We start from the raw sequence: 27,250 nt of genomic DNA on the forward strand, positions 1-27,250 counted from the left end.
TTGCCATTATGCAGCTAGCAAACAACCAAGAACCACTTACTGCTAAAGAGACAGAGTGAAAGTGCACAGTATATCCTTGGTCATCGCTTATTGTTGCAACCAGAAGGAGTACAAAAGTGTCTCCCTTAGGCTGTCTATCAGTCTATCAGCAACCAACCAACCAACCCAGTGATGTTCATACCAGCACAAGATTGGCTCTAATCTGAAGATTTATTTCCTAAAATCCAGCTTCATAGATAAATTTAAATCAGTGACTGTTTCAAGATGAAGAGCTCCATGGTGTAAATTAGCCTTTATACACGTATTGTTTCATGTCCACATTAAAACAAACTTGCATTCTCTTCTGCTTATCCTTGTCAGGGTTGTCAGGGGCTGGAGCCTATCCCAGCTACCATAAGGCGAGAGGCGGGGTACACCCTGGACAGGTCGCCAGCCTGACGCAGGGCTAACAAAACTTTTTGGTTTTTTACATCAATTTTTACATTAATTGTTGGAAATTTTAGCATTTTATTTTAAGCACAATCAATATCTAATGAGAACCCATCGGTTAGAAGAACTGATAACATATTTACATGCTTTGATTTGACTCAAGTTTTATTTCCAGATTTGGGTACAGAAGTGCAAACTTTTCATTTAAAGGATCTATAAGAATGTGAAGACAGTTAATGCTCTAAAAATAAGGACATTAGCCATCTTTGGTTTAATGTAGTACCTAACCTGCCATATCCACTTCTTGCAATATATACTATTACTGTAAAATTACAAGCAGATTTGAAATCCAGAAAAATATTCTTGTGGAAACAAATCAGAAATATGCTACAAGAGTCATCTGAACTTGTACTGGATTACTTTTAAGAGGTTGACATGTGATTGAAACAAGAATGAGGCTTCTTATTCCAGAAAATCCAAACATGTTTAATTTAAAACTTAAAAACTATTAAAATAGTTTGTAGCTGCACAAACAATGACTTCTTACATTAATTCAAGGTAATTTTAACAATTGATTGGAAATTAAATGTTGAATCTGTGTCTAGTGTGTAGTGAATGTGGGAAATGTGACAATCTTGCAAGCTCATGTGGCACATTCAGGCTATTGTTGTATATACAAACTGTTGTACGACAACTTATCTAGTGAGAAGACCGACATTATTAACGAGTGAGAATATTTTGACATTTAAAGATCAAAAATCGATCATATTTTGAGATTTTTAATAACAAGGGGAAAAAAAGTTGATGTGTGTTGCAGCACTGTCCTTCAAAATGTGCATGGTAAAAATGTTGCTCTGTATAAACCGATCAAACTAAGAATAGACATTTATAATAGCATGGACATTATTAAGAAGAATGGTTTAAGAGACTGACCCCTTAACCCTCAAATGCACACTTCAGGTCATTAGCAACCAAGGCCTTCTTAAAAGCTAACAGCCATTTGTAGCTGCAGAGCAAAGCTCTAAACAGATAAACACTGATGAAAATATAAAGAATAGTACAATCGGTTTTGACCAATAGATCCTAACTCTTGGGCAGGAATTCCATATTACTCCTAGAGCTATTTTTCTTTGGCACTGTTCAAAAATTTTCTAACGTTTTTGTCTAAAGATAGCAATTGACAAAGGAATTTAGTGTGCATGCCAGAACCTTCAGCTGATGTGACCAGGGCTCAAAAATAGAAGTCCCACCACTGCCAAAATAAATCAAGGCTCTAAACAGGTAAACAAAACAAATGAAAATTGCCACATGATAGAGAAGTCCCATCTGTTCACCATCACACTACAGTGATCATGACCATGTGACTGTAAAAAATGTGATTAAGGGCTAAACACAATAAGTAACCAGGTACAAACAGCCTACACATTTGTCGGTTAAATTATCTAGCTGTATTATTTTTGCCACAATGAAGCCAATATATTCCAAACAGTATTTTGGGGGTTTTGATGCGGTAGCTGTAACTGAGGTAGGTAATGGCTCAGCAGTTAAATGAAAAATAATAAAGAAAATCAGTCAGATTAATAAATCAATAAATTAGGCAGTCAACAATAAGAGATTGCCAGAACTCTCCAGGTCACTAGAAAACACTAATGTAAAGGAGAGCATTTCTGATTGTTTTATTGAACTTTTAGTTTCGAATAGATCTAGGGATAACTGTTCCACCATCACAGACAAGAGTGACCACAGCTGTGACTACACAGTCTCTCCCTTACAACAGTTCTGTCAAGTCTTGCTGGTTTTCTAAACCTCAGTTAACTATATTTGTTATTCATTTAAAAAAAAGGGAGGAACGTCCGGTCCTCCACCAAAGAGTGTGAAAGATTTCTCAGTTCCCTGGGATGGAAGATGGTCTTGTATCCAAGGAGCCCCAGAAGTGGCTGACAGACAGTCTGCGTGTAAACCACCATATCAAAAGACAGCTTAACCCTCCAGTTCTCAGCATTCGCTGCAGAATCCCGAACTGTGGTGAATTTCTGCCAGGATGACAGACCACTGCTGCCCCGAGTGTTGTTGATGATCCAGTCTACCACACTGTGGTCTAGAACCAAACCAAGGAAGCTATAGAGCTCCTTTGTCTTTTGAAGAGGAAACCTGGCCAAGTCTTCATACCTGATCAAGGAAGAAAGTACCATTGAGTATTTAATTTTTTTAAATAACAAACAAAGAAAATGTATCACTCACAGTAAATAACAATACTAAGCATTAGCATGTCGATGTGAAGTTGTTTGTCAAAAACAAATATAACAACATTCTGACTAAAAAGAAGGCAATAACCAAATAAGACCTGAATCTGGACAGAAGATAGTATATAGATATAGTTTTGACCTGTTATGAGTAGTGTCATTGCAGTTTCCCCGAGGCCTCAATTGAAGACCTGACCTGTTAACATTTGTGGTATACTAAAAAGCTACTTTTGGTTGCTCCCTTATTCAAGAGCTTTCATCAATGAATAAATGAATTCACATATGTTGATTTGACAATTATTTTTTCTTTTCACCCTGAATTGTGAAGTCGGGGTTGGGGGTTCCTCTCTATTTCATTGTCAGTGCAGTATTTCAAAGTTTCGTTGTGCTCTAGAGTTTCTCTTCATTTGACTGAAGACTTGCTCACTTGCTCTTTTGTCCTTAGATTTGGCTTCCCTGCCTCGTCAGCCTAGAGCAGGGATGGGGCAACTCCAGGCCTCGAAGGCCGGTGTCCTGCAGGTTTTAGATGTGTCCTTGATCCAACACAGCTGATTTAAATGGCTAAATTACCTCTTTAACGTGTCTTGAAGTTCTCCAGAGGCCTGGTAATGAAATAATCATTTGATTTAGGTGTGTTGACCCAGGGTGAGATCTAAAACCTGCAGGACACTGGCCCTCGAGGCCTGGGGTTGGACACCCCCGGTCTAGGTCTACAGAACTCTCTAGCACCGTTTACCTCATTTCAGTAAAACTTAAAAAGACAAAAAGGAAATTCTTGTAATTGCACCCAATACCAAATGCAGTCTGCTCATCCACATGCACATCAGCTAGTAAGGTAAATCCATAAGTTAAGTCTTGGTGTTATCGTCACTGTTATCCATGTACACATTCTGAAATTTGGCTGAAACTTGGAAACAACAGGGTATTTCAACACAACAGTGATCCCAAACACTTCAAGACTGGTTTTGGACCGGATATAGCAGGCTAACATTAAGCTTCTGGAGTAGCTTCCCAAAGCCAAATACCGTATTGAAAATTTGTGAACTATGCTTAAAAGCCTAGTCTGTGCCCTGGTGTAAATGATTATCCTCTTCTCACCTCAGCAACATGTACCTCCCTTTGAGCCAGGTGGGTCTTGCCAGGCCTACAGACACAGAGCGAAGGAAATCTTCACACACTGTGTTGATTTGTCCTAGGTCCAGGTTGTGGGGTCGACGTCCAGTTGCCCTCCACAGACGCCACAGCCGGTAAGTATCCCGAAAGGTCTCAATACGAGATGCCAGGATGCCACGTGGATCTCGAACAAGCTGGACAACCTAAGAAGGATAAACATATTCAGTAGGAATAAACCATATAAATGGCAAAAACCTATAACCCTGAACACCATGGTCTGCACAAATCATGCATCCAGGTAATCCACAAAATTTTGCAGTATATGTTAGTGCCATCGCCATGTGGTGGGACAGGAACTAACATTGCATATAAAGCAGTGCAGTAAACCGTTCATCAAGTTTTGGGCTTGAGATACCACTTGTGATATTTACAGATTTTTCCTAAATTCCCCTAAACTATCACATAATGGCTATACATATCATGCCATGGTCATCCTTCACCCACTAGGTAGCTAGGTGGTGCCCAGCAAATCAAGTGGGAAGCACAGATAATAACAAGAAAGACAGCACTGATCCCTTTTTGGATAGTGCAGCTCATGAACCTGGAAACAGGTGTAAATTTATTTGCACTTAATCATTTTATTGTTTGTTGCAGTAACAAAGAATGAAAAGATTAAATGTAGATTAATAAATAGTGGTCTCCTTATTATGAGTTTCTTATTAAATGATTTGATAACTGATCAACATAATGATTTGTCAAAAAAAAAAAAAACAAGCAAGAGGAATGCATCAGTTTAAATGAATTTCAGCTTTGACTTTTAGATTTAGTCTTCAATTCAGATATATAATTATATTGGGTGACTTTAGCATTTTTGTAGAGGTTGAAAACAGCAGCCTTGCTTTTAATTCGTTATCAGATTCCTTATCAGAATGTAAATAAACTCACTCACTTTTTAAATCACACCTTCAAAACAGGATTCGCAGACTGGTTTAAGCTAATCATAAGCAAGCTAGCTCCCTGCAATCATGGTAAAAAAACCAAACCAAAACAGTAGAGCCCCTTTTAATTGTAAGTCAAACTGTCAGTTAAACAAAACAAAAAAAAATCAAACCACCATACAGTCTTCACTACAGGGAGTGCAGAATTATTAGGCAAATGAGTATTTTGTCCACTTCATCCTCTTCATGCATGTTGTCTTACTCCAAGCTGTATAGGCTCGAAAGCCTACTACCAATTAAGCATATTAGGTGATGTGCATCTCTGTAATGAGAAGGGGTGTGGTCTAATGACATCAACACCCTATATCAGGTGTGCATAATTATTAGGCAACGTCCTTTCCTTTGGCAAAATGGGTCAAAAGAAGGACTTGACAGGCTCAGAAAAGTCAAAAATAGTGAGATATCTTGCAGAGGGATGCAACAGTCTCAAAATTGCAAAGCTTCTGAAGCGTGATCATTGAACAATCAAGCGTTTCATTCAAAATAGTCAACAGGGTCGCAAGAAGCGTGTGGAAAAACCAAGGCGCAAAATAACTGCCCATGAACTGAGAAAAGTCAAGTGTGCAGCTGCCAAGATGCCACTTGCCACCAGTTTGGCCATATTTCAGAGCTGCAACATCACTGGAGTGCCCAAAAGCACAAGGTGTGCAATACTCAGAGACATGGCCAAGGTAAGAAAGGCTGAAAGACGACCACCACTGAACAAGACACACAAGCTGAAACGTCAAGACTGGGCCAAGAAATATCTCAAGACTGATTTTTCTAAGGTTTTATGGACTGATGAAATGAGAGTGAGTCTTGATGGGCCAGATGGATGGGCCCGTGGCTGGATTGGTAAAGGCAGAGAGCTCCAGTCCGACTCAGACGCCAGCAAGGTGGAGGTGGAGCACTGGTTTGGGCTGGTATCATCAAAGATGAGCTTGTGGGGCCTTTTCGGGTTGAGGATGGAGTCAAGCTCAACTCCCAGTCCTACTGCCAGTTTCTGGAAGACACCTTCTTCAAGCAGTGGTACAGGAAGAAGTCTGCATCCTTCAAGAAAAACATGATTTTCATGCAGGACAATGCTCCATCACACGCGTCCAAGTACTCCACAGCGTGGCTGGCAAGAAAGGGTATAAAAGAAGAAAAACTAATGACATGGCCTCCTTGTTCACCTGATCTGGACCCCATTGAGAACCTGTGGTCCATCATCAAATGTGAGATTTACAAGGAGGGAAAACAGTACACCTCTCTGAACAGTGTCTGGGAGGCTGTGGTTGCTGCTGCACGCAATGTTGATGGTGAACAGATCAAAACACTGACAGAATCCATGGATGGCAGGCTTTTGAGTGTCCTTGCAAAGAAAGGTGGCTATATTGGTCGCTGATTTGTTTTTGTTTTGTTTTTGAATGTCAGAAATGTATATTTGTGAATGTGGAGATGTTATATTGGTTTCACTGGTAAAAATAAATAATTGAAATGGGTATATATTTGTTTTTTGTTAAGTTGCCTAATATTTATGCACAGTAATAGTCACCTGCACACACAGATATCCCCCTAAAATAGCTAAAACTAAAAACAAACTAAAAACTACTTCCAAAAACATTCAGCTTTGATATTAATGAGTTTTTTGGGTTCATTGAGAACATGGTTGTTGTTCAATAATAAAATTATTCCTCAAAAATACAACTTGCCTAATAATTCTGCACTCCCTGTAGTTTCTACAATGATTTAAATACAACCTCAGGTGAATACATACATATTATACCATATATAATATGTCTATACCAATATGTACAGGGTGGGCCATTTATATGGATACACCGTAATAACATGGGAATAGTTGGTGATATTAAAGTCCTGTTTGTGGCACATTAGTATATGTGAGGGGGCAAACTCCTCAAGATGGGTGGTGACCATGGTGGCCATTTAGAAGTCGGCCATCTTGGATACAACTTTTGTTTTTCCAATAGGAAGAGGGCCATGTGACACATCAAACTTATTGGTAATGTCACAAGAAAAACAATGGTGTGCTTGGTTTCAACGTAACTTTATTCTTTCATGAGTTATTTACAAGTTTCTCTTTGTTCACAGCCATTGACATGTCAAAGAGGTTAACACGCGAGGAGCGGATTGAAATTGTGTTGATATCTGGTGAACGCAGTAACCGGGTCATTGCAGCAGATTTCAATGCAAGACACCCTACGAGACCACCCATGACCCGACATGAATTTCTTCACAAATAAAATTTTAACCATTAGAGAAAAAGAATTACTCCTAATCTCACAGCTGTAACAACATGTACAGCAACTTTCTATTCCATTTATATATATTTAGCCTTTTTTTCTACAATTGGTCTTTCTTAGTTAACTTCAGTAATTAATTTCGCAAAACCATCAATGTGACCCCATTCCTACAAGTCCGTCTTAGTCAAGTCTTACCATTAATTAAAGCTTCAATCTTAAATATGACCAATCTCTCGCAATCGGCTACCCACCACAAGTCCTTACGCTGACAGTACTTATGCTGTACTTAAAAAGCCATCACTTGACCCAGCTGTGTTGGCTAATTATAGGCCTGTCATGAATGCTGGAGTAGATTCAAATGCTGGATTTGGACGAATTAAAGTTTAGTGCCCTTCATTTACAGTGTTTTACCAAAATGTGCTATATACAACAGCGCAAGGGAAAGCAGCTAAAGGGGTCCAAGGGGAAATAGGTATTCAAAACATCGAATTCTCTCTCCAGTACAACACTCTCAAAACAGGCAGGCTCACCACTCCAGGGAAGGAAATCCAGGGAAAGTCTGTGCAGAGGAAGGAGACAAGGTCAGATCCTTTGAGGCAAAAACACACGTATAAAATAGAAGCTAGGACCAAGGCTTAACTAACAAGGTAGTTCAACAATACAGCAATGAATAACAGCCGACCACAACCTTATGCAGTGGCTGCTGACAAGATCCTAGGCCAGAAGTGGTTGATTATCCCAGGTGTATAGTGCCAAGTGTAGGAACCTAAAATCAGTACCACCCCATAGGACAGACAACAACACGTGATAACAGATAGAAGAGAGGAGAGATAGAAACTGAAGCAGAGAGAGAAAAACAAACCCTGACAACGTCTGCCAGGGAGGACCGAGGGACCCTGATAAGGCCAATCTGCAACCTTCCTTTTATCTCAAAAAATTCTTGTAAGAGTTGCTGTAAATCTGATCCTCTGCAGATAAATAGTTCATTTGAAGAGTTTCAGTCAAGTTTCAGAGCTCATCACAGCACGAAACAGCTTTTGTGAAGGTTACAAATGATATTCTTATGGCCTCTGACAGTGGACTCATGTCTATGCTTGTCCTGATAGACCTTGTGCCACTGTTCAGTACTGTTGACCATAAGATTTTATTACAAAGATTCAAGCATTCTGTCGGTATTACAGGTACTGCGCTGTAGTGGATCTATCTAATAGACTTCAATTTGTTCATGCAAATGGAGAGTCTTATCTTAAAAAGGTCAAAGCACCATATCACCCATATAGAGTGCTTTGCTCTCAGACTCCTAGCTTACTTGTGGTTCCTAGCTTATTTGAAAGTATTTGGGGAGGCAGACTGTTGGGTCTGTCTGGCACAGACCCACCGCTGGAACGAGACAATTCTACTACAACAGCAAAAAGCATTGGACACCAAGCAGAGCTCTTTGTTTGATCTCGTGCACGAGGGAGAGAACTGTGACGAGCGCTGTTCCTGACACTCGAACCCCAGTCGCTCTCGTCTGCTCCTTCGTAACACTGCTCTTTATTGCGGTTACATGACTATGCATAAGTTCATTAACATATGACGTCTTACATAGAGTACCTTGTCTGTGTGTCGCGTAGGTATATGTGTGTGTGTGTGTGTGTGTGTGTGTGTGTGTGTGTGTGGGGGGGGGTCAAGATGTGACCCTGTGAAGACTCCCCAAAGCTGGTGCCAGGAGTCCAGCTTTCCACCTAAACAAAGGGCTCTTATACTTAAACACATACAGAGTAGGTGTCCTCCTATACCAGCGGTCCCCAACCCCCGGGCCCCGGACCGGTACCGGTCCGTGAGTCGTTTGGTACCGGGCCTCGAGAGTTGAGGCTCAGGTGGGAAATGTATAGTTTTCAGGGTTTTTATCGGTTTTCAGCGTTATTTTGTTATCGTTTTTATCGCTTTTATCGTTAACTCGGTTTTCCTGGGTCTTTTCACGTGTGTTATGAATAAATCTTCCTTTTTTCGGTACCGGTACTAGTTTTATTTTGTTGTATTTAACTGGAACACCTTAAAGGCCGGTCTGTGAAAATATTGTTGGGCATAAACCGGTCGGTGGCGCAAAAAAGGTCGGGGACCGCTGTCCTATACCATAAATCAGTAAGAGAAGGTACGACCTCTCTCATGACCTTAAGTTGTGTGTGTATGCCAGAGTGCTCTGGGAGGCACACAGAGTCTTTGCAGACTGCTAAGGATCAGACGTCCTATCAATATGCAATCGATTATAAAACTCTACGCATATATGAGTATATATTTCTAAGCATAAATGACAATCCACAATATAAACCTAACACAGACCCATCAGCTTCCATTCAACTCTTCTGTTGAACAAGCTCACAGTTTAGATTCAGAAGACAGACAATCTCTCTAATTTTAACATTAGGCTTAAAACTTGCTGGTTCTGCTGGAGGTTTCTTCCTGTCAAAGGGGATTTTTTCCTTCCCACTGTTGCCAAAGCACTTGCTCAGAGGGGTTATCTGATTGTTGGGGTTTTCTCTGTATTATTTGAGGCTCGTAACCTTACGATATGAATCAGAATTCATATTGTAAGGAAGCTATAGAAGTCCAGTGACCTCTGTTCAAGGATTCAACCTTAATTTAGTTCACAGGCCTACATATGCAATTAATTTTGTTGCCCATTTTAATTTATTTCTGATTGACCTCTGTATTTAATTGACCATGTTCTCTCTTTGAAACTCCTTTTAAAAGCCTTTAGGCATGACATTTTGTACATTCTCTAAGTTTCTTTATTCTTTTGTTTTTTCTTTTGTTCCTTTTCAGTTCTAACTTATAGGACCATCTAGATCCATATGTGTTAACGAGAAGTTTCCCCCACCATCTTCACAACTACTTACAGACCTCCAGTAAGTAAGAATAATTAGGTATCTGAAGTATCCCTATAGTGAAATTTGGTTTTGCTAGTTTGTCCATTGTCATAAAAAAGTTTCCCCCAAACTACATTGTCATTAGAGAAGCTTTGTTTTTTCATATTTGACACACTTTTAAACAAACACATTTTAATATTTGACAAAGATAACTAGAGTAAATACAAAATTCAGGTTTTAAATCATAATTTCATTTATTTAGGAAAAAAAGCTACCCAAGGCTTCCTGATCCTCTGGGAAAAAGTAATTGCCCCCTCGTTAAATAATCACAATACTTTATTAATCCCTAAGAAAGTTATACACAAATTAACTGTTAATAACCATATTATTTGAAAACCTGAGTTCAATATCTCTAGTTACACCCAAGCCTGATTACTGCTAGACCTGATAAATCAAGAAATCACTTAAATAGAACCTGTCCAACAAAGTAAAATAGGATAACAGGTCTCAAAAAGTAACAAATCATGCCACGATCTAAAGAAACAGCTGGGAAATAAAATCATTGACATCTATAAGTCTGGGAAGGTTTACAAAACCATTTCTAGTAACCACAGAGAGAGCATTATCCACACATGGAGAAAACTTGTGGTGAACCTTCCCAGAAGCAGCCTTCCTACAAAAATTACTCCAAGAGCACATTGATGGCTCATTCAGGATGTCACAAAAGAACCCAGAATAATAACAAAAAAATGCAGTCCTCACTTGTCTTAGGTAAGGTCAGAATTCATGATTTGACAGTAAGAAGAAGACTGGGGGGAAATGGCGTCCACGGGAGAAATCCAAGCAGAAAACCACTGCTGACCAAAAAGAACACAAAGGCTCGTCTCACGTTTGCCAAAAAGCATCTTGATGATCCCCAAGACTACTGGGAAAATATTCTGTGGACTGACGAGACAAAAGCTGAACGTTTTGAAAGGTTTGAGTCTCATTACATATGACATAAAAGTAACACATATAGACAACATCATACCAACAGTTAAACATGGTGGTGGTCCAGGCCCTGGGTGATTTGTAGTAACTAATCGAACCATGAAATCTGCTCTATTCAAAAGTTCAATTTCATATTACTTACTTATTACTTATAAAACACAAAATAACATTGTAAGGGTAAAGACCCTACAATAATGCAGAGAAACCCCCATAATCAGATGACCTTTCATGAGCGGTGGGCTTACAGGGGGCATGTCTCATTATCCCAAGAAATTGGTGATATTTATCCCCACCAGTAGCAGAAGTTTATCTTGTTTGTGGATGGACTAAATACAGAGAAATATCTGTGACAATAATGTGTGCAACTGCCAGACATTTTCTCTTTATATACAAAGGTAAGAGCACCACTGACAGGAGTGTTCATTAATTCTACAGATGAGGTCATGACAGTTGGAAAGTCGTAAATTTATTGTAGCTCTGACGTCCATGATTTATTTGGACACAAAAAAGACAAAATAACAAACTGAGGCCACCATCCACAGTGGTAACTTGAATAAAAAGCGTGTTTTAACATAACATACATAAATTAAGGTCAAACTAAGGCTACTGGCAAAATGTTTTTACTGCCCTGTGAGGTTGAATGAGGTACATTAAGCCCATGTGTCTCTACACATGTTTAGAGTAATTCTGAGGGACTGCAGTTGTTGACACCACATGTTTAATCAATTCCAATTTAGAGTAGCATTGACTGTTCATCTAACCGTCCATCATTCAGTCTACCGTGTCCTCAGTTAGTAAAGACCTGTTAAGTGCCATCTCACAATCTGCCAATACAATAACCAGTTACAAATAAATATTCAGCTTCTGATCACATCTGTCTTTGTTGAATGGGTCTGCTTATCCAATCACTAGTAAAGTCTGTCATTAACTGTAAATGTAGTTGTGGAGAACCTTGGATTGTCATTATTTCAATATTACAGTGTTTTCCATGATTTATATGAGGGCAATCCCAAAAGTAAGGTCTCTAAAGCGGTGGGGACGTAGAGAAACTGTTCGTATGGCTGTGGGCCACACTGTTGTGATTGGTGCTTCCTCCACTCCCAAACAAGCATGCGCCGCTTCGCTGGGATGCTCAATCATGGCTTGGCAGCCCTTGAAAATGGAGCTCCCGTTGAACGCTACTGCCAAGTGCGAAGTTCGTGCAGTTATTCGATTTCTGAACGCAAAAGGCTTTAATCCATCCATCCATCTTCATCCACTTTATCCGAGGCTGGGTCGCGGGGGCAGCAGCCTAAGCAAAGAGGCCCAGACCTCCCTCTCCCCAGCCACCTCCTCCAGCTTATCCGGGGGAACACCAAGGCATTCCCAGGCCAGCCGAGAGATATAATCTCTCCAGCGTGTCCTGGGTCTGCCCCGGGGCCTCCTCCCGGTGGGACATGCCCGGAACACCTCACCCAGGAGGCGCACAGGAGGCATCCTTGTCAGATGCCCGAACCAACTCAGCTGGCTCCTTTAAATTTGGTTGAAATTCATCGCCAATTGATGGAAGTGTATGAACAGTCGTGCATGGATGTCAAAAACATTTGCAAGTGGTGTAAAGAGTTTACAGCCAGCGGAAGGTGATTCTGCTCTGACGAAGAGGTGAAAGATGAGGTTCAGTTCTTCCTGAAAGACATGGCGGCGAGCTGGTATGACATGGGCATTCTAAAAGTGCCACAGCGTCTACAAAAAGAAAAGTTAAAGAAGTCCAGATGCTTTTCTTTCCAAGCTCCTTAGACTAGTTGACCTGGATGACCGAGAACCTTCACAGACATCGACCAAAAAGGCGATTATGTAGAAAATTAAATAATTCTCCAACCTTTAAAATGATGTAAAAGAGAAAATAAACGGTTGTTTGTATTTCTTAAAAAAGTAGGAGACCTTACTTTTGGGATTGCCCTCGTATGTTAATATAAAATCTCTTTCATTTTAACACTACACTAAACTCAATATTTGAAATTTTACTACAGTATTGATTTGATTTCATTAACAAAAATGCAAACCACCCCGCTCTTATTTCACTCACCGAAACAGGAGCGCAGATGTCTTGGACAGTCTGTTAGTACTGTTGAATTAACCACACAACAAGCCATATTATTTGTCATATATCTGCATAAAAACACTGCAAAGAGAACCAACACTACAAACACGGTCAAGAGATTCATTGTGCTCTTGTCTCAGTGAGAATCAGCTGAACAAGAATTTTTATGTTTTCCAACACTTCACATTAAGTTTTGGTCTACTTTTTCTTTTAGCTATTCCCTTTAGGGGTCGCCATAGCAGATCATCTGCCTCCGTCTCGTCTCTCTAACAATCTTCTGCATCACACCAAGCCTCTGCATGTCCTCCTTCACTACATCCACAGATCTTGTCTGAGGGTCTTCCTCTCTTCTTCTTGCACAGCAACTTCCCACTTACAATACTTTGCCTTTTGTGCACATATCCAAACCATCTCAACCTCAATTCTCTGTTACAATAAAATTGCAATGAAGACCAGAAATATGTACCACGATCACAGCTTTGAGGAATCAACCTCTGCCACTTATGCATGTGTTCTTATAACATTTATTCCTGTGGTTCCACATAAATGAATGCTGTTAGGTATCACACGACTAGCCAAATCAGGTGCAAAGTAAGACACGCTTTCTTCTTGTATTAAATATGGTTCAGTTTGCAGTAAATTGCCCTCTGCTAAACCACCGTGTTCGTGTGACTCAAACAAATACTCTCCTCCCCAAGTTTTAGTATATACCCTAAGGCTAACCACAGAAATATTTGTCAATGCCTTTCAGTTGCAAACCTGTCAGTGCCTTTCATCAATCCCAGCAGTAGCCGTTTTTACATAATGTTTTAAAGCCAAAAGACATTTTTCTTCACTGATGCAGACCTTTACTAAATCTGACCCGTAACAATTAAAGACAGGAACTAGCATATAAAAAAATCATTAGCATTTCTTTTCTCAGCTACAGGCAGAAAAATGGCCATATGCTGGATATGACAAGGCAAACTGTGTTTTAATTATTCATAATGGCAAAACTATATTTACAATACTGATATTTTTCAATTTATGAATTTATTTTATGTCAAGAGGTCGAGTCTGTGTTCTGTCATCAAGTCTAAATTAAGTGGCTTGTCATAATCATCATTTAATCTTACTCAAGTCCTTAAGCCTCTGATCTGAAAGAATACAAACTGCATTACTAAAATTCATTATGAATTAAGTAGAATGCTTTCAATTAAATGATTTCTCTACCTTCAGGTTGAGTCTTGGATCCTCAATGAGCGCCCTGAGGTCACTGACTTGGGGAATCCGAACAGTCTTGATGGCTGCGTGGCGCTTTGCTCTGCAGACTTCAGCAGCCACCGACACATTTAGTGGCCCACACTTTCTCACACATTCCCCCTCATCAGCTAGCACCAGGACCTGCTCCTTCGAGCCCAGTGGAGCCTCGCATACAGGTGGGGAGCACAGAGAACGGCCTAAGACAGGACACGTACCATACAAAAACTGTGACAGACAGGAACTGGATTGCAAAAACAGATGCAAAAGTAGCAGACTCATGTCTCTTACTAGCTCCTCGTCTAAACAGCTTGTCAGTGGAGTGCCTAGCAGGACGGGGTTGTATGTAACTTTCCAGGCTGTGGAGGTTACAATGGTACAGAGATCTTAACAGGTCTCGAGCTGCTCCCAGCATGACCCTCCTCTCAGCCAGGTTTCGGCTCTGTGCCAACCGAGGAAGCAGTGCCAACTGGACATGGTACAGAGGCTCAAACAGGTAGAAGACCTGTTATGAAAAACAGCATATCGCCATTAAAGCACACTCCAAACACAAAAACACTACACACCAGAATTTTCTTTTAGATTTTAGTGGTTCTTTAAAAACAAAATACAGAAACGTCATAAAGTCAGTGGGTTTTGTAATATTTCAGACACGTTCTGGTTGCTAAGCTAATTAGCATGTGTATTTGCCGAGAATCCTCTGAAGTCTAAAGCTGCATAAATACTGATCAGGCACTTTGTAGATTATCAGTCTCTTGATGGGTTTAATACCTGACATCCTGGTACATGAACCTTACAGTCTGTATTTCTACCTGTGTCTTACTAACATATGCTTTTGCATATGATTTTTCCAAACATTATAACACAAGCATACTTTTTCTGCATTTCGTGATTAACGATGCTCCTTAATTTAACCATACGTTACCACCACTTTTAACTAACATCCTCAGTCTTGAAAGTTTTTAATTGCTTTTGAGTTTGTAAATTGTATTTCCTTTGACGCTGATTTCGCTTTGTATTTATATATTTGAATAAATTCATTGCTGTGGTCTATTTACAAAACTGCTTTAACAAAGTTTGGTATGCTTATTCAAATTCTGACCATGCTTGACATTTTGACCACATTATCTGCTGCAATATGTAATGAAGAAATGCTTTACTGTAATAAATGTTTTAATTACATAGAATTTATTTTGAAAAGTGCTGATCATGTAACCTTTAAAATCTCATTTAGAAATCATTTTAAATCCGTTAAAAATTAGTTTTTGTGTTTAGATTTCTAAGTTTATTTTTATTTAATTGTTCTATTTGTAAACTTGAAGTTATTGTAAATGTAAGATCTATTAAATATGTAGACAAAAAATTCTGTGAATGAAATCAAATACATTTTGTCTAGATTGTTAAATTAAAGGCTCTTTATGCATTTAGAAACCACTGACTCAAAAGCATCAGAAAGGGCATGACTTCATGATTTTTCATCATAATCCGACAGGTCACAGAAACTATATAATTTCTAACCTCTGGATGCTGGTTAAACAGCTGACCCACAAATGAGGACCCGCTCCGTGTGGTGGCCAGAATGAGGATGTGGGTTCTCTTGGTGACATTATAGGAAGGATTAGAGAGAGAAGGGGAGGAATTAGCATGGGAGGGGCTTCTATCACAGCTATGATCCAAGTCCACGGGTGTCTCCTGGCCCACCTGCATCAACTCTTTGGGGCTGCAGTTGACAGTCAAACCTGAAGGTGCCAGGCCCACAGAGCACAGAAAGCTTAAGGGGTTGCTGGAGAAGGTGCGGATGGCTGTGTACTGGATGGCTATGGAGGCCAATGCTAACAACACCATGGACTTCCAAGAACACTGCATGATGATTGGACTGGTTTATCAGGATCCCACAGCACTGTCTGCCACACAAGGAAACACAACAGACAGAAGACAAGAGACAAAGAGCTCTTAAGACTTACGGTTGGTAAAGTCTCAAATTTGTTGTCTTAATGCTTGCTAAAGTAGCCAATTGCTGACGACTTTGAGTTGAAGGCAGATGTTTCTGAATTTCACAAATTGGATTCCAACAAAGTGACGTCATATTGAGACCGTGAAAAATATATATTTAGGTATGTAAAGAAAATGAAAATAGCAGTTGTTTGATGGCAGATATCATTTTTCTCTCAGACACTATAACAAATAAAAGTAAAAAACAAAAACAAGTGATCAAATATAGCCAACTTACATTGCTGTTAATACTCATGGACAGTCTGCTCAAGTTTTCTTTCTTTCTCAAAGATCAGACTCTGACTGGTAGCTTTCTAACTTTCTTTGCAATTCTGACAGAAATCTCTCCGGTCAAAAATGGTCAATATCGTTCATATTATTGCAATATAGAAAGCAAAGGTATGATCCAGCCAAAAGTTTGTTTGTTTGTTTTGTTGTTGTTGTTTTAATATATTGGAACTACAGTAAAAAGAAATAAATGGAGTGCTCAATCATCATAACAAAAAGTCAGTTAAACTTGAGTGAGTCCATTTAAGAGCATAAACCACTGTGCATCCCCTTTAATTTTGTATGGCCTTATTTGCATGCTGGACATCTTTTGTTTCGTGGACTCATTAGAAAGCATTAATAGTTCTGGAGTACTTATTACTGTTGGAATAGATTCATAGTTTCTTTTAAAGGCCTATGATATACAGTGACATATCTTTCACACTGAACATTCAACATATATTGCTTCATAATAAGGCTCGATAATAGTGCTGCATATCTCAAGCTAGAAACAACAGATCAGTGATATTATGTGTTTACACATCATTGTACGAGCTACCCCAGTCTGTCATTACGCGCCTCTTAATAAAGAGGCTGGCTAACACTGTCTTTTTTGTTACAGCACAGCGGAATATTAACCCTTGTCGACATGCCGCCATACCCACCACATCCACGGGCCCGCCTCATCCCTGAGTACCGGAGACAGAGTGGTTTCCCCGCGGCCTGATGGAGCGCTCAGCTGCCTCTCGGCTGCAGGAGGGCGGAGGGCTGACACCACGATGTAGACGCCGGGCAGGAAACCAAGCTGCTCCTGTCTGTGATCCACAGCAGGGATCAAAACATCACGGATCGGAGCACAGACCACATACAGATTATGATTAGGATCTCAACGAATGTTTGAATGAAAGCCCGTCAAATCCACAGCATCACAAACGATCGGCAGCCTGCGTGAGACGTCACATACTCCACAGCTACCCTCTCTCTCCTGCTCTACCTAGCCTCCACCACCCCCTCTCTACCACCTCTGCATGCTTCATCATTTTTACGCCCAAGTATTACAATCGTTTGTGTTTGTTCAAAGAATAGATGCCGAACAGTTACCATGGAGTTATTTCTGCTGTGCAGCATTTTATCTAATATTTATTGTATGAAATAACAGACAGCACATGAAGGATGTAGCAGAAAGGCGGGGTGCACTCTGGACTGCCCTGCAGCCCATCACGGAGCGACACCTACGGCTAAATTAGTCATCAGCTAATCCACCGAGTCTTTGGAGTCACGAGTCACACAGTCTTTGGCCTGTGGGACCAAGGTGGAAAACTGTGCATGTATATTTATAAGAAAAAGTATTTTAGATCAGTGTGTAGAGTTTGCCTACTTCCATGTGTTAATTTAACTACACTTGCACTTGTTTATCAAACACAGACCAGACCTTTATGAAGCTTAATGCTTTGGTGATTAAAAAATAAGAAAGGAGGGCTTGTAGTTGAGACTGGGGATGCTGGGTGAGAGTGCCTCTGTGGTTCATGTTTCCATATGGCTTAGAAAGATCAATGCGCAAGTAGCTCTTTGCAGCTGATATTGAAGTAGGGCATATGTCATATAAATGCGTACAAAGCTGACTACTAGCTTTTATATGTGTAGTTTATATATACGTGATAAACAGAATCCGTACAGGTTTATGGATCTGCACATATCCATAACATTTATGGAGAGAATACATATAACATGTGGTTATATATATTTCTGAGATATGAATAACATAAACTATCCCCTCAGAATACAAGTATATAACAAAGAACGCAGATCTGTCAAAATCCCATAAAGAGTCTTCAGGAAACTGCATTACTGCAAACATATCTCAGACAGGCAACATCGTCCACTAGTTTTAAATCTCTTTTTTTCCAACATCACCCAAGCTGTGCATCTTAGGTGACGAAAGTGAATTAGGTACGGAACCAAATACATCACATATAGTCCTTACTGCCTCATGCATCGCTAAGAAAACTATCCTCTTGAACTGGACAGTTCATGAGGATATTTCATCTCATGATTAATGAACTGAGCCTAGATGATTTTTAATTTCAGGTAAGGTCCATCCATTCACCCATTTTTTGGCAGTTATGTGGGCTTGGGTCACACAGGGTAGGGTAAGCAGAGAAGCCCAGACTTCCCTCACTGCAGCCACCTGCTCCAGTTCATCCAGGCGGACATTGAGATGTTCTATTCAACTGTCAGTTAAATTCTAGTCACTTTTATTAATATAGCACCAAAAATAAACAGCAGTTGCCTCAGGGTGCTTTATATTGTACTGTAAATAACCCACAGTAACAAAGAAAACAGAGAAAACCCCGATGATCATATGACCCCCCTATGAGCAGATGCTTTGGTGACAGCAGGAAGGAAAAAAGCTTTTAACAGGAAGAAACCTCCAGCAGAACATGTTTCAGGGAGGGGTGTCCATCTCCCATGACTAGTTGGGGTGAGGGAACGAAGACAGGACAAAGACATGCTGTGGAATAGAGACAGAGATTAATAATTATGAAATGCATGGCATTTATGCAGAGCCAAGATTCGGCTGGTCAACTGCATCTAGAGGACAATGGTCACTTTTGAGGATGTCAGTGTTCACACTTCACACTTTGGTTTGAAAGAGGAGTGAAAGAAGCCATCTATGTCCACTGTGAACGACCACAGAGGCGGTGGCTTATGACACTAACTGTCTGCGATCTATAATCCAGTTTTGAGATCCCTTCCCAGACATCTTAACGCCCACTCACATCCTCAGTCCATAACACTCTTGGGGACACTCCCATTAGAACTGAAGAAGCTTCTCGGATGAGAGGTGAAACATCTTCAAGGAAACTTACAGAAGTCCAGACGCTTTTCTTTCCAAGCCCGACTACGATGACCTGGATGACTGAGAACCTTCACAGACATATCATGGCTTATATCTGAATAGAAAGAAATATGTATATATAAACCTTGAGAAAGAGGGTGAATCAAAGTTTATTTTGGGATGTATATTTTGATAGAAGGTTCACTTGGGAAAAGCAAATAGCAGCAATCAGAAATTGGATCAAGACTTAACTACAGCTGTTTATGTTTTGGAACAGCAGCTCAAACTAATTTAAAAAGACTGAATGTAATTGAGGCTGAAGCGCCAGTTTTATGCTTTGGGGCCCTGCATACACCTCCACCTTTATTGGTAGAAATTGGATAAACACCACTAGGAATAAGCAATAAGGGAAAAACAGCAATGTGATACACAATCAAACGTAGGAGACATCAACCACAACATCCAACAACATAGTATTATTAGGAAGTGCTAAAGTTCATTGTAGCCCTTCAAATTCAGTGGACAGTGATTTTGACATGGATTCTTTCCACACCAGAAAATGATCTGAGTATATTAGAAAACACAGGAGCAAATTCTAATTCTGTGTCCATGGTAGAGGAAAAGTTAAGAAGGAGCTGGGTATCTCACCTACAGATTTATACAAAGTGGCCCATGATGAAGTGGCAAATCAGACTTTGCCTGACATCCCAGACCTCGACATCACAAAGCTCAGCTGAAGTAGTTTCTGTTAATAGTACTTAGCTAAAGTGGGTGCAGGAGGTCAGGTTAAGAAGAGTGATGATTTCAGCTCAGTTTTGATGAGACTTAAAGAAAAACTACCTGTCGCTTGATCAGATGTAAAGGTGAAGCTCCTGGTTCTATCGTACAGGCTTGAAAAAGCCAGAGGATCAGTAGAACTGGCATGGAAGGGATTGGTATTGACCTCAGATTAGACACAGGGACTTCAGAGTGTAGAAAGCGTAACAGCTCTGCAGCAGAAGCAATGGGAAAATGAAAAGGGTGTGATTACTTTTCATTGCAAAAGACTATCAAGATACAGAAACACCATCTGCTCCATGTAACAATGAGCAGGAGGGACAGGATGATATTGAGTGGGCTAACACTGCCTCTGTGCTTTGAATCATGGGTTGGCATTAATGAGAAAGCATCCTGAAAGAAAATGGACATGTGAAAGACAGAAACTATCTGCATTGATCATCAGAGTGGACATTACAGACTACTCTTTTAGATCAGTATTCAATTTGGATCATTGTGGACCCATAAAATCAATATTTAGGTTTTTTGCATAGTACCAGACATATGTCAGGATTTGATCATCTTGTAATTCTACGAATGGCCTGATGGGGGCAGCTCTAAGCTTTGGATACGTTAGACTACCGGAAATCCAACAGAAGAAGAGAGAGCTGCTGGAGTAATATGGCGCCCGGCACCTACTAAACGTTGTTGCCCCGCTCTTTTTACTCGGAAGTTGATTTATCATACAGCATAAAGTCACCATCAGTGTATCTTTGCGTGTTCAGGCTTTCTCAGTGAGTCTTTCTCTCCAGAAAAAACGCTTTTAGCTCGTTTTTTATTTTAACTTTGTCTCAAACGACACCGTCGCCTATAGCACGGAAATGTCCGAAGTGGAAGTAATAAAGCTGCTGGTGAATCAGCGGCTGACTGCAGTGGCTGAAGAGATAGTGGGACTGTTTGAGAAAACCTTTGCAGAGTACCGAGACAATGTGGCTCGCTTGGTGGAGGAAACAGAGCGACAGCGCAGGCTGCTGGAATCCGTAAAAACCCCGGGAGCTCCCTCACCACACACAGGTCTGTGCAGCGTGTCCTCGGTTTCCTCCCGTTGCTTGATTGTAATTCAGTTGCTATAGTTGAGTCTTAACGGGTAAAAGAAAATCGAGTATCAGACGTCGCTGAGATTGTGTAAGTTGTATCAGAATAAAGACATCATCTCAAGAGCACTTTTTACAAAAATTACAAGAAAGTCTGACTGCTTGGGAGCGAAATCTAAAGAAATGAGGGGCGGCTCAAGGCCTTTGCACTGTGATAGCATGCTTTCACTTTTGCGCTATGTTTAAAGTGATGCTTAAATGTTATTGGGTCAGATCTAACCATAACACGAGAGCATGCATTTTATAGGAAGGTCACATGCAGAAAAGTGCTGTCCAAATATTTGTTTGTATCTGTGTTTCTTGCAGAATCCTTGGTGGGGGAAACAGAGCGACAGCACAGGCTGCTGGAATCTGTAAAAACCCCGGGAGCTCCCTCACCACACACAGGTCTGTGCAGCGTTTCCTCTCTGTTTCCTCCCGTTGCTTGATTGTAATTCAGTTGCTATAGTTGAGTCTTAACAGGTAAAAGAAAATCAAGTATCAGACGTCGCTGAGATTGTAAGTTGTATCAGAATAAAGACATCCTCACAAGAGCACTTTAACAAAAATTACAAGAAAGTCTGACTGCTTGGGAGCGAAATCTAACCATAAGACGAGAGCATGCATTTTATAGGAAGGTCACATGCAGAAAACTGCTGTCCAAATATTTGTTTGTATCTGTGTTTCTTGCAGAATCCCAGCCGGCGTTGGAAATAGACACAGCACCGAAACAACAAACTTTGGGAGTGAGCTTGAACCATGAGCACATAGGTGCTCGCTACATCAAACAGGAAGAAATGTGGAGTAGCCATGAGGAAGCGCAACTTCAAGGAGTGGAAACGTTCTCTTTTGGCTTTATCCCTTTAAAGACTGAGAGCCGAGAGGAGCCGGAGGTCAACTCTCCATACCTTGTGAAATGTAAGTTTAATTTGTTAATAAAATGTAACAGCAGGAGAAGAGTAATTAGCTCATTTGTCTGATCTGCACTACAAAGCAGCTATACCTTCATCCCCATCCTTAAAACCTTCCCCCTCACAGAGAGAATTATAACCTTTTTCCTGCTTAGCTGTAGCTGTCACCTATAGATTTACATCCCTGATAAGCAGGAATCTCACTATCTGTTTAACGTCTCCCATGAACTTAAATGGCCCTCAGTATGTCTGTGTGTAGGTGTGATAGAGCAAAAGGCCCACTCGGGAAGCTAACCTTAGTGACAATGTGATACTACTGTTACTAAAGTGATTGGTCAAAATACGAGATCAATACATCGAATAAAGAAATTTGTTACACTTACATGTTTCAGATCATCTAAAAAATGTAAATGTTAGACAATGATGACACAAGTAAACACAAAATGCAGTTTCTAAATGAAGGTGCTTATTACAAAAAAATCTAAACATGGCTCTGTATAAAAAAGTGACCCCCCCCCCCCACACACACACACACACAAATGACAAATGTACACAAATTTATACTTTCATGAACTAAAATTTTAACCTAATTTGGTAGCATTCTTTTCAGCACAACCTGTTAATAGTACTTAGCACTAAACCTGTCTGAATTTACAGTTATTGACATACTGGATTAACACAACTGATCTGAAATCACACAAAAAACACAACATCCTAGTAGTAGTTTTTTTTACTGTAAAAACCACAAACATGTTTAGTAAATTATTTTCATAACTTGAAATGCAAATATAAATTGTAAATTTTGAAAACGTACGCATAAATTTTGTAAACACTAAAGTTAGATGCAACTATTTATTTAAAAATTCAGCCAAACTTGTGTGTGGTTTTTTTTGTTGTTGTTGTTGTTTTTGGGTTTTTTATTTGTACAACCATTTAAAAATACTACTATAACTAAAATTAGAGAACAATCAGGTGTCACAATAAGATGCCCCACAAATTATTTGTGCCAGTACAAAAAAAGAAAAAAAAAAAGTCCACCACAAGACATAGGAGAACACCACAGGGATAAACCCTGCAGGCCTGACAACAGGTGTATCACTCCTCTGAGTGATGCACCTGTGGTGGAAGCTGTTTAATGACACCAGAGCCAAAGCTGTATTTACATTAGAGCAGGGCGATATGGCCAAAAATATTTATCACGATATATATTTGAAAATTTGCGATAACGATATAACTGACGATATAATTGATGCGAGACAAAATACAACTCCACAACATTACTAGCGCAAAAAGACAACCTTCCATTTATTTTCACTTAAACAAGAAGCTGGTTTTTATGTACATTAAAGCTTTATAAAAATTTAACAGTGTAAATGCAAATTCCTTGCTGAAAGTTTAACCAAAAGGCATTTCCAGTAGAAATGGGCTGACATATCCTGAGCATAACCATGTATCATATCCACTGAAGTTAAAAAGAGGTGCTTTGCAACATTAAACTGCAGTGTGCAGTACGTATTTTTCGGACCATAAACTGCACGGGATTATAAGGCACATTAAGTGAAACAAAGCAGTCAGATAAATCAAACTTTATTAAACTCATTCTTCTTGCTTCCTCCACTTCTGTTGATTCATTAATGCTGTATTCTCTGGCAGCTGCTCTATTCCCATGTTGTTGCAGTATATTAATGACTAACCTCGTATTGTGGATGGATTATCTCAGTTGTTCTCCTGACTGAAGTTTGGTCTGTTTACAGCATCCTGCCATGCGATTGCATTTGTCTCTAACTATCAGGAACCTTAACGTTAACTTTTATAAGTGGAAAAGTGTTAGCGTTCATCCTGCAGCTTCACTGTTTATGTTATGCTAACATAGCTGTGTCGCTAGCGATCACGTAGCACATCATTATATACCAGCTAGCCCAACTTCAGTAACCCTACAAACGTCATTGCTGTTTAGTTTCCTGTCTTCATTTATGTTGGAAGTGACAGCAGAGCTGTACGTTTGAATTTTTTCAGAAATCTCTCAGTCAGAACATGCTATATCATGTTTAGGAAACTAGCGAGCTAACTTCCGCTAGCTTCCTGCTAACTTCTAACTCCGTTAAATGTAATAAATTTTGTTTTCATGGATGCCTGGAAGTTAAACTTCATAGTTACACCTGGTAAAGCAGCAACGCTGATCGTTTTATTAAAGATGAAAGAATTTAGACAGTTTTTAACTCTCAGTGATGCTGCAGTGTTCGTTTGAACTGAGGGAGACGGAGTTTAGGACCCAGATTACTCCCAGATTTAAGAGCATCTTAGTCCGACAAATACGACAATAACGACGGCCGCTTGCGTGTTCTGCAAAAAAATGTGCTTTGTCGTGTATCTGAAGGACAAACACCAAACCAGTTCCACATCACTGAAGTTGCAGCATTTTTACAAACCAATTCTGTTTCATCCGTTTCACTCAACAATCGGCCATGTGCGTATGAAAACAAAGGTACTGCACATGCGCGTTTTACTCATATTCTATCGCGATATTTCATTTTCCTATCGTTGCCTAACATTATACCGGTATTACCGTGAACGGTATAATATGGCCCAGCCCTAATTTACATTTTATATGAAATCATGAGATTCAAATATAGAGGTGATATATTATTATTATAATTGGTGATGTATTATCTACTAAACTAAAACTTTTAATTTCTGTCCAGTGTTACGTGGAGACTATCAGCCGCAGCAGAAGTGTAATGAAGAGGTTCCGTCTCAGGAGCACGAGTGGAGACCTGCTCTGAAAGAGGAGCCTGAATGCTCACAAACTGAAGTGGAACAGGAGGAACTCAGGAGAAGCCAGAGAGAGAGACGTATAGGACTGGGAGAGAATTCAGTCACAGAGTTGCCATTCATTGCTGTAAAGAGGGAGGCTGATGAAGAGGAAGCTTTGTCGGCTCAGCTTCACAACAACGCAGAGTCTTCAGACTGCCAGTCCACTGAACATATGCAAGTAGAGAGTGATGGTGACGACTGTGGAGGAGCAGAACCACTGACCGAAGCAGCTAGTGACAAGACTTCCGACTCTTCAGACAGTGAGACTGAAGACAGCGATGATGACTGGAAAAGAATAAATACAAAGCAGTCCTATTTTAAAGTAATGATAGGTAATAGAGTTGCTAACTCACAACCTGTCCAGACGTTAGATCCAACTCCAGTTAGTGATGAGAAGACTTCTGATTCATCTGAAACTGAGACTGAGGACAGTGATAATGATTTGATGGATAGCGATAAATCTAAGAAAGGTTCAGCTAGTGTTACATTTAAACATGCTCTTGTTGCAAGCTCTTCAAAAATGCATACTGAGAAGAAATCTAACTGTAGGCAGCAACTGAAAAATCACACAGGTACACAAACAGCACAGATTTCTATCCAGGGTTCACAACTTGTTCTTCACAAAGCAAACTCAGGTATGAGAACCAGTTCTACAGAACGACTTTTAAGCAACTCCAAGAAACGTGAAGAAAGTGCATCTCCGAAGGCACAGAACACCAAGGACAAATGCTTCACATGTTCAAGTTGTAATAAAAGTTTCCAAAGGAAAACACACCTGATTCAACATATGAAAATGCATAAAGAGAATCCTAACATTAGTGGTGTAAACAAGCCAGTGTAGTATCCAGGAATGGCTTGTTTCATTTTGTCCTTTTGTTATCCAGGAACACTGTTAACCTTTTTCTTACTGTTAAGTGAATGGCATTCCAGCTAATGATAACCAACTATCTACCTGTTTAAGCAGAATTTTCAGAAATAAAATATTTTTTTATTTTTGTTTTTTAATGGACCCAAAGGTCAATAAAATGTAAAAAATGTTACAAAGACAAGTGCAAAGCTACTAGTAGTTTTTTTTTGTAATCGCTGAGGCTGTAAAACCTGCCCATTCAATTGCTCATTAGGAAGTTCACTCTGTTCTTCAGCTCGTCTGCACAGAGGACCAATGAGCTTATTCCATGTTTTGTTCTTTTTTTTTTTTTTTTTTTTTGTACATCTTCTGTCTAAATTAAATGTGTCAAAAGTTTGTGAGTAGTTTAAATAGAATAGACACCAGTCATTTTACTAGGTACTGCTGTTCAACTGCTTCCTAACATAAATGTTAGCCACTGCTTTCTTTACATTCTTTTAATGCTTGTTTGTTGAAAATGCTTTCTGGACTAGGGCACCGCTGAAGTTCAAACTGAGAATCAGAGTCGGGGGGGGGCACTTTTCCAGGCAAAAATGCCTGTGACGTCAGAGAACAATGGCCAGTTTTAATTCGATTGGAAAGTAACAGAAAATCAAACTCTTCGAATAAAGGTATGGAGAAGAGCATATCTGGATGCACTACACATCCAACCTTGAAGCAGATGGGCTACAGCTGCAAAAGACCACAACACGTACCACTCCTATCAACCAGAAACGAGAAACTGGCTACAGGATTTAAAAAAGCGGACAATAAAAGTTTGGAAAACATTGCCTGGTCTGATGAATCTCAATATCTGCAAGGTGTATGTAATAAATCGTCAAGAGTACAGGGAGTGCAGAATTATTAGGCAAATGAGTATTTTGTCCACATCATCCTCTTCATGCATGTTGTCTTACTCCAAGCTGTATAGGCTTGAAAGCCTACTACCAATTAAGCATATTAGGTGATGTGCATCTCTGTAATGAGAAGGGGTGTGGTCTAATGACATCAACACCCTATATCAGGTGTGCATAATTATTAGGCAACTTCCTTTCCTTTGGCAAAATGGGTCAAAAGAAGGACTTGACAGGCTCAGAAAAGTCAAAAATAGTGAGATATCTTGCAGAGGGATGCAGCAGTCTCAAAATTGCAAAGCTTCTGAAGCGTGATCATCGAACAATCAAGCGTTTCATTCAAAATAGTCAACAGGGTCGCAAGAAGCGTGTGGAAAAACCAAGGCGCAAAATAACTGCCCATGAACTGAGAAAAGTCAAGCGTGCAGCTGCCAAGATGCCACTTGCCACCAGTTTGGCCATATTTCAGAGCTGCAACATCACTGGAGTGCCCAAAAGCACAAGGTGTGCAATACTCAGAGACATGGCCAAGGTAAGAAAGGCTGAAAGACGACCACCACTGAACAAGACACACAAGCTGAAACTGGGCCAAGAAATATCTCAAGACTGATTTTTCTAAGGTTTTATGG

General features: G+C 40.0%; 2 protein-coding genes across 3 annotated transcripts; one reads left to right on the forward strand and one right to left on the reverse strand.

The window, feature by feature from the left end:
• Positions 1-573: 573 nt before the first annotated feature.
• LOC146383154 (carbohydrate sulfotransferase 1-like) lies at positions 574-17,570 on the reverse strand. Of its 2 annotated transcripts, XM_084934344.1 has the most exons (7): positions 17,094-17,570; positions 15,871-16,073; positions 15,688-15,765; positions 14,461-14,674; positions 14,143-14,369; positions 3,771-3,988; positions 574-2,598 (listed from the first exon to the last, which is right to left on the reverse strand). In XM_084934344.1, the coding sequence occupies exons 2-7, from the start codon at positions 16,033-16,035 to the stop codon at positions 2,262-2,264; spliced, it is 1,239 nt and encodes a 412-aa protein (XP_084790470.1). In that variant the 5' UTR covers positions 16,036-16,073; positions 17,094-17,570; the 3' UTR covers positions 574-2,261. The 2 variants fall into 2 exon arrangements, with proteins under 2 accessions (XP_084790470.1, XP_084790469.1); XM_084934343.1 differs by having other exon boundaries at positions 15,688-16,073.
• Positions 17,571-20,086: 2,516 nt separating this feature from the next.
• LOC146383155 (uncharacterized) lies at positions 20,087-26,555 on the forward strand. The gene is made up of 4 exons (XM_084934348.1): positions 20,087-21,097; positions 21,484-21,564; positions 21,850-22,074; positions 24,770-26,555. Exons 1-4 carry the CDS (start codon positions 20,905-20,907, stop codon positions 25,720-25,722), a joined length of 1,452 nt encoding a protein of 483 aa, XP_084790474.1. The 5' UTR covers positions 20,087-20,904; the 3' UTR covers positions 25,723-26,555.
• Positions 26,556-27,250: the final 695 nt, after the last annotated feature.

This window comes from Perissodus microlepis, chromosome 7, assembly GCF_051167445.1.
Source record: "Perissodus microlepis isolate ML-2025 ecotype Zambia chromosome 7, ASM5116744v1, whole genome shotgun sequence".
NCBI lineage: Eukaryota > Metazoa > Chordata > Actinopteri > Cichliformes > Cichlidae > Perissodus > Perissodus microlepis.